The 6,367-nt window shown below is 42.5% G+C and overlaps 2 protein-coding genes across 4 annotated transcripts; both read right to left on the bottom strand.

Annotated features, from left to right (window-relative positions):
* Position 1: 1 nt before the first annotated feature.
* Positions 2 to 1,373, bottom strand: LOC142999076 (potassium voltage-gated channel subfamily E member 1-like). 2 transcript variants are annotated; one of them, XM_076148483.1, is made up of 2 exons: positions 1,234 to 1,373; positions 2 to 720 (listed from the first exon to the last, which is right to left on the bottom strand). In XM_076148483.1, exon 2 carries the CDS (start codon positions 671 to 673, stop codon positions 218 to 220), a length of 456 nt encoding a protein of 151 aa, XP_076004598.1. In that variant the 5' UTR covers positions 674 to 720; positions 1,234 to 1,373; the 3' UTR covers positions 2 to 217. The 2 variants fall into 2 exon arrangements, with proteins under 2 accessions (XP_076004598.1, XP_076004599.1); XM_076148484.1 differs by having other exon boundaries at positions 2 to 701; positions 1,234 to 1,368.
* An 840-nt stretch (positions 1,374 to 2,213) lies between these two features.
* On the bottom strand, positions 2,214 to 6,050 carry LOC142999075 (sodium channel regulatory subunit beta-1). Of its 2 annotated transcripts, XM_076148482.1 has the most exons (6): positions 5,099 to 6,050; positions 4,315 to 4,481; positions 3,585 to 3,819; positions 3,027 to 3,186; positions 2,439 to 2,495; positions 2,214 to 2,353 (listed from the first exon to the last, which is right to left on the bottom strand). In XM_076148482.1, exons 1-5 carry the CDS (start codon positions 5,139 to 5,141, stop codon positions 2,450 to 2,452), a joined length of 651 nt encoding a protein of 216 aa, XP_076004597.1. In that variant the 5' UTR covers positions 5,142 to 6,050; the 3' UTR covers positions 2,214 to 2,353; positions 2,439 to 2,449. The 2 variants fall into 2 exon arrangements, with proteins under 2 accessions (XP_076004597.1, XP_076004596.1); XM_076148481.1 differs by having other exon boundaries at positions 4,315 to 6,050.
* Positions 6,051 to 6,367: the final 317 nt, after the last annotated feature.

Genomic DNA, 6,367 nt, shown 5'->3' with positions numbered 1-6,367 from the left:
TTCTCCACATAGACGGGATATAGATTTGTTTGTTTGTTTGGAAAATTTCAGAATCATGGTCCTGATGTTGTGTGAATGCCTCTGCTGTAAAGGAAGATGGGAAGGCTGCATGTGTGGCAAACTAGTTTCTGTGAAATTATAGCTTTGAAAATACAGACAAACATTTTTAACATTTGGCTGCCATGTGACATTCAATGATTAAGTCATTGGAAACATGTCAGCGCTGAAGCTGAACATCTTGGCGTGACGCTTTCCCGCCTGCTAGTTGCTCCATTGTTGCAGGGTTGCAGATGACCACAGGCTCCTTGCCACAGGACCCGCTGCCTGTTGTGACCCTGTGCAGTGCCTGAGCGACGGCCCTGGATGGGCTCATCACTTTGCTCCAGTCGTGGGCGATGTACTGGTGATAAGGATCGTGGGAGTTCTCCAACTTCTTTGAGCGAATGTAGCTGAGCATGATGCCAAACGTGAAGAAGCTGAACATTCCCACCACCAGAAGAATATACATGATGCCCTGAGACTGGGGGTGAGCCCTGGACGTGGCTGTGTGGTGCAAAGCCTGCTGGATAGTGGAGTTCTGAGGTATCCAGGGAGTCAGCACGCCTGTGCGGTTGAGGCAGTGCTGCAGAAAGAGCAGGAGCGACTGCAGCTCGGTGGTGTTCATGTGTGACATCGCTGACCTCTGTTGGGTATTCAACAAACTGCAGGCAGAAGGGAGAGCTGTCGGTAAAGCCAAGCATAGTTCAATGTTACTGCTGGGGTTTAAAGCCATTTCATGGTTTTTAACATTCTGGAGATATTTGCACTTTTCAAATGAGGCTGGCAGGTGTAACACATATCTGCCCGTATGCAGGGTTTCTATGGAGATCTCATCGGAATATTTGACTGATCTGTAGAAGGAATTTGTTATGGAAAAGTTGGAATTTTTTTAACCTTTACATCAGCACCGTTTTGTAGATGATTACATTCACACATTTCAATTACATGTAGGATGAATGAAATTTAAGGAACGAGATAATGTTGTGAGTGGTCAGAAAATGTTCCAAATGCCACGTTCATATCAAACAAAACTCATCTCTCATCTCTCTCTCAGCAGCTGGTGTGATTCGAAACGTTCTAGTGTTCGGCTTTAAACAACTTTGAGATGTAGATTTATCGCCATGTGAGTGTAGCTGAAGGTGGAATCGAGAATTGTGTAGCATTTTCCCTGCAAATAAGATGTGTCTGTCTTACCTTTCAAGCACAGCGAGTTACTTCATGTTTCCATAAGCATCCTCAGTCTATTATGTGTCTCCACAGGCAGCAGGGCTATAAGCTGCCCTCCTCCCATAATGCCCTCCTATCTGTCGCTTGTTCGGTCGACGCAACATGTTCAACGTTTCAACACATTTAATGAAACGCGGAGGTCACAGGGCAATGTCAGAAGCTCCGTACAGGGCGGGACTGTCGTGGTCAGTACGGGTCTGTACGGGAAAGCCGAGTCTGCGTTTGGGTGCTGCATGTGCGGGGGTGTGTGTGGTCATCGATGGGACGCAACCAGCCGCAGGAGGAGAACAAAGCTGCTTTCAGACTGGAGGTAAAGTAGACACACTGCAGCTCAGACCAGATTGAGTTACAGCACAGTCTCCTCTAAACGTCCTTAAGTCCCTGTCACCACGTGTGTGTCTCCGTGTCTCTCTGTGTGTGTGTGTGTGTGTGTGTGTGTGTCCTTATTTCTGCCTAAAACCAAAAATGAATAGGCATTTAAGAAAGTTATTTGAAAGTTACTTTTGCTAGTTTACCCTTTTAATTTGTCCAGCGTTCATAAAGGAGGAACTAAATCCTGAACTTCATCAGGTTGAGTCAAGAGTTTAATGTATTTTCTCCCTAAACATGTTCATGAGGTGTTTAATTACCAATACACACAACACCCTGTAAAAGCTTTATAATAGTTAGTTCTTCCTATGCAAGTCAGTGTCAAAAAGAACATTTCTTTGTCATAAATCTGTATTTGAGTACAGACGGTAGACAGAATACAGCATAATCACAAACAAATCAAATCAAACTGCTGCTTGAACCTGTTGAGACACGCATACAGACGAGACAAACCTGTTTACAGCTCAGTGAAGGATGTGTCACCCAACAAAGTTAAGACATCAGGGTTCCTGCATTTATATTATTAAGAAATCAAGACTTCTCAGATACGCTTGAACTGATTTAAGACCTCTCACAGTGTCCCCCTTTACTGTTTACATGGTTCGGTTGTTCCGTACAGGTTCCATGTGACCAAGACTTAAGCCTCTTACAACTGAATCATTTGCAGTGAGAGTCTTGGTGCAGTTATGATGGCAGATGTATTGGAGGATCTTTTCACCTGGTGGAGACAAAAGCATGAACCGTCTCTATTGTAGTCACGTGTGTAAATAATAGAAAAATCAGAGAGGAGAGATGTTACGTACAGGCGGTGGCGTTACTCTAGCTGCACTCCATCACAGCTGTCTTTGGATTCTAATAGTCTGGAAATAGAAAAGAGGACAAATGAGAAAACGGGAGTCAACTCTGGGTTTTTACAAATCAGGCACTGGAAGGGTTCAGGGGAAGAGATCGCTCATGCTGGAATCAGTGCCACACTGCAGTGGATCAGGGTCCCGTTAGACCTGGAATATCAGGCCAAGTCTTCAGTTGAGAGGTCCTCCCCCTGAACCAAACACAACTCTCCATTCTCACCGGCAAACTTCTCTGTTTACTGCCAATTCTTTCTCTTAGGTAACTTTCACTTCATACCGAAACATACATTCTTCATTAGAAAAGAGAAAGTGTAACAAATATCCTGCTGTGGAAATACATTTTTTTTCAATTTACTTAAATTGGAAATAGTGTAATTTTAACTATGTGATTAAAAATAAATAAATAAACGATTGAAATTTTGCGATTCACCTTGATCTCTTGATCTCAGTCTCTCTTAGAAAAGAAAAGAAATGTAAGTAAATACGGTAGTCACACACAATAAGTTGTCAATATGATCAGATGAAGGAGACATGACTCACTCCTCCTGAGCCTTCAGGGCCTTGCGGGCCTCGCGAGCCTCATGCTCGCCAGAAATCTTCTTGTAACAGTAAACCAGAACCACAATCAGCCAAAGCTGGACGACCACAATCAGCACGCACATCATTATCTCTGAGATCACTGACGTCAGCTCCCGATTGGCTAGGGGCGTAAGAACCAACAAGAAGAAACAATTATTGCAGCAGAATGTGTTTATATTATACTTTCAGCTCTACAAACACAGTTGACACCTGCTGGAGGAGGCAAATGTTGATTTACAGCAAAATCCAATCTCCAAATATGACGTGGCAATTAACTGTTTTCATTCATTAATGGAATGTGTGATTTGGGATGTCAGCAGGGCAGGTAATGGTTAGGAAGACTTAACCCTTAAATCAGGATTGATGATCAGAGTACAAGGTAGACGTTTTCGATGATTATGGAATGTCACTTGGATTTAGAAGGATATCTGGCGCCCTCTACTGTTTATCTGATCCGACTCATCCTATAAAATGAAAGATAGAGTGATTTTTGTTCATGTACAATATGAAGAAGCTCACCTACAGCCACCACGTTGAGCTCCACCTCCTTCTCCACAGTGACTCTCTCATCAAAGTGTAGCATAAAGAGGGTGCGGTGGAAGGTGCACCTGAACGTGCCCGTGTCATTAAAGGTGACGTTATTGATGTAAATGGCTCCAATCTGGAGGTCACGGCTTCGTGTTCCGTGCCAGTCCAGGCGGCCTGCAAAGTCGTCGTGCAGGATGTTGGCGCTGGGGTGCTCATAGTGGAAGATCTGAGAGGCGAGGAGAAGGAAATGAAGAGTTTAGTGGCACTCGGTGTGTTTCCTCTTCACCGGAAACTGTTACATCAGTGATGTCCTCCAAACTAACAAAGTTACAACAGTGATGTCATATTTATACCTTACCAAATTGTCTATTTTAGACTAAGAATGACTAATCATAGTTCATTTGGCTCTTATTTAATGATCCAGCAAAGTGCAACTACACTTTTAATCGCCACAATGATTACAGAATATGTTGTGTGTCCTACTTTAGTGGTATCATTTTGTTACTAATGTTTTACTAAAACGCAATAATATGGTTTTATAATATTAACCTTAAATCTTCAAATTAGGGCTGGAACACATGGAAACACCATCACGCTTCCCCTTTCACATCCCTAAATGTGTCCCTACACAGATCCACCTGGAACGACGCACCTATAGAGCCAAACACTCACACTGCAGTTCAAAACATGAGCAGTGAGTGTTGTTGTTGTCTGCGCTCACATGTTTGAACTTCTCGTCTCCTAGCGGCTTGAAGTGCCAGTCCAATGTAGTCCGGGCAGCGACCTCTTCTCTTTTCTTGCAAGAGATGCAACCGAGTTTGAATCCCTGTCCTGCCACAGCCTCCGTCATAGAGTCCACCTCTGCACAGCCGCCATGGCACTGAGACACTGAGCAGAAGAGGAGGAAGAAGAAGAAGAAGAAGACGACAAGTCGCACAGAAAAAAAGGTAAGAAGAAGCATAAGGAGAAAAATAAACAAATAACACAATACATAATAGTAATGCTATTCTTGAAGAAAATGTGCAGTGATTTCTGTGTGTGTGTGTATGTGTGTGAGAGAGTGTGTGTTAGTATGAGAATAGCTTGGTAATGTGTGTTCGTTGTGTGTCTCTCAATCAAGTTTAGTTTTTTCCAGCTGTTTGTTTGTACACACAAGTGCATGCAATTACAGACAAAGACCGCTGAGTCAAAAGGCAGGAAATGCCTGAATCTATCCATCTATCTATCTATCTATCTATCTATCTATCTATCTATCTATCTATCTATCTGTCTGTCTGTCTGTCTGTCTGTCTGTCTGTCTGTCTGTCTGTCTAATACAAATACATAAACATACATTCAGTGCACAAATGAATCAGTATTATATAGAAAATATACTTGTTACTTTGTTTATAGTCTGTTGATGATGATGATGATCTTGATTTCAGAGAGATTGAAAAGCTCTGAAACTGAACTATCAACAGCAGAGATGTCTCATAAATCAAAAACAGGAAGACTTTAGCACTTACCTAAAAGATGAAAGAAAACTAAAACACACAATTGACGCATCATTCCCTCTGCGGCTACTCTTTTTTCCCCAGAGAAGTGGAATAAAACTTTGAGCTATGGCGTTAAACTGCTGTTTAGATTAAGCTCCCATTATTCCACCCGCTCCCAGATTCGTGTCATCTTCCTCTTCGTTCTTCACTCAAATGAACAAACTGTCATTGCTTCATCTGTTGCAAACAGCTGTGTTAGATTTCACAAATCTGTTTTCAAAAATCTAAAAACATGGATGAAGAAAAGTGGAGTGTCAGTAGCTCTGTGTTGTTAAGTCTCCCCCTGCAGCCGGACTTTAAGGCAGCTATATTTAGAGTGTGGAAATGCAGGAGACTCGGTGGACGTTTGAAGGGTTGAAAGCCAACAAGGAACCTGAGAGGACGAGACCTGATCCGCAACTACGGCACGAACGCCCGACTCAGGACTACAGACTTTTACTACTGATTTGTTTTTCAAAGTACGCGGTGTCGCAAACAGGAAGCATTTCTGTCATGGTTCTACTTCATTGGTATGGTTTATATGGATCTCCGCTGACATTTGTTCTTTATTAAACAACAGCAGCAAAGTCTGACATGCAAAGTCACCCTCCAAGTATTTTGTTAAACAAATGATGTTGGACAAGCACCTGCTGGCAGAAGTAAAGCCTCCCATGCAAGGTTAACATGTCAAGCTCACGCTCTTAGCTCTGTTTTAATGCATTATCATACTTTATTTTTGTCTGCTGGGAGGTTTTCTGTCTTTATGTCCTTCTGTACAGGTCAGAGGTCATGCTTAGTTTCAGAGGAGTGTGTGTTTAACTGACAGGGCTTCTGTGTTTTGCTCAAGGACACAAGAAGAGTGTGATACCCCTGGCGTTGAGTTGCACAGTATGTTTGTCTTTGTAGAGTTTTGTGCAACTCTTTCTTCTCCTCACCCCAAACTGAATGGATGTTGAAAATGTCTCAAGTTCAGCTTGACATGATCTTTGCAGATCCATCACACCTTTTCCCCCTCTGGGTTAACATATATAGATTGTGTGCAGGATGAGGACAGAATGTGGAATGGTCTCAGCTACAGGACACTTTTCAGCTGTGGTTTCATAACATGTCACACATCCAACATGTCTGTGTATATGCTCAATGTTTCATTTTATTTATGTTTTGTTAGTGTTCAGTCATCCATCCTTCATTCCTTCATTCAACGTATTTCATGTGTAATGTGTCAGATGTACATTAAATTGACTTCTGTTCTAATTTAGC

This window comes from Genypterus blacodes, unplaced genomic scaffold, assembly GCF_046128005.1.
Source record: "Genypterus blacodes isolate CSIRO-AG114 ecotype Tasmania unplaced genomic scaffold, CSIRO-AGI_Gbla_v1 ptg000040l_1, whole genome shotgun sequence".
Classification (NCBI taxonomy): domain Eukaryota; kingdom Metazoa; phylum Chordata; class Actinopteri; order Ophidiiformes; family Ophidiidae; genus Genypterus; species Genypterus blacodes.
This window is presented reverse-complemented; position numbering and strand designations above follow the sequence as displayed.

Bases quoted from the DNA above. Each gene is read 5' to 3' on its own strand.
- LOC142999076 (XM_076148483.1), bottom strand. From the start codon at position 673: ATGTCACACATGAACACCACCGAGCTGCAGTCGCTCCTGCTCTTTCTG.
- LOC142999075 (XM_076148481.1), bottom strand. From the start codon at position 4,554: ATGCTTCTTCTTACCTTTTTTTCTGTGCGACTTGTCGTCTTCTTCTTC. The intron at 3,187-3,584 runs GTGAGCTTCTTC...TTACGCCCCTAG, and splicing joins GCTCAACGTGGTGGCTGTAG to CCAATCGGGAGCTGACGTCA. The intron at 2,496-3,026 runs GTGAGTCATGTC...TTCTATTTCCAG, and splicing joins GCCCTGAAGGCTCAGGAGGA to ACTATTAGAATCCAAAGACA.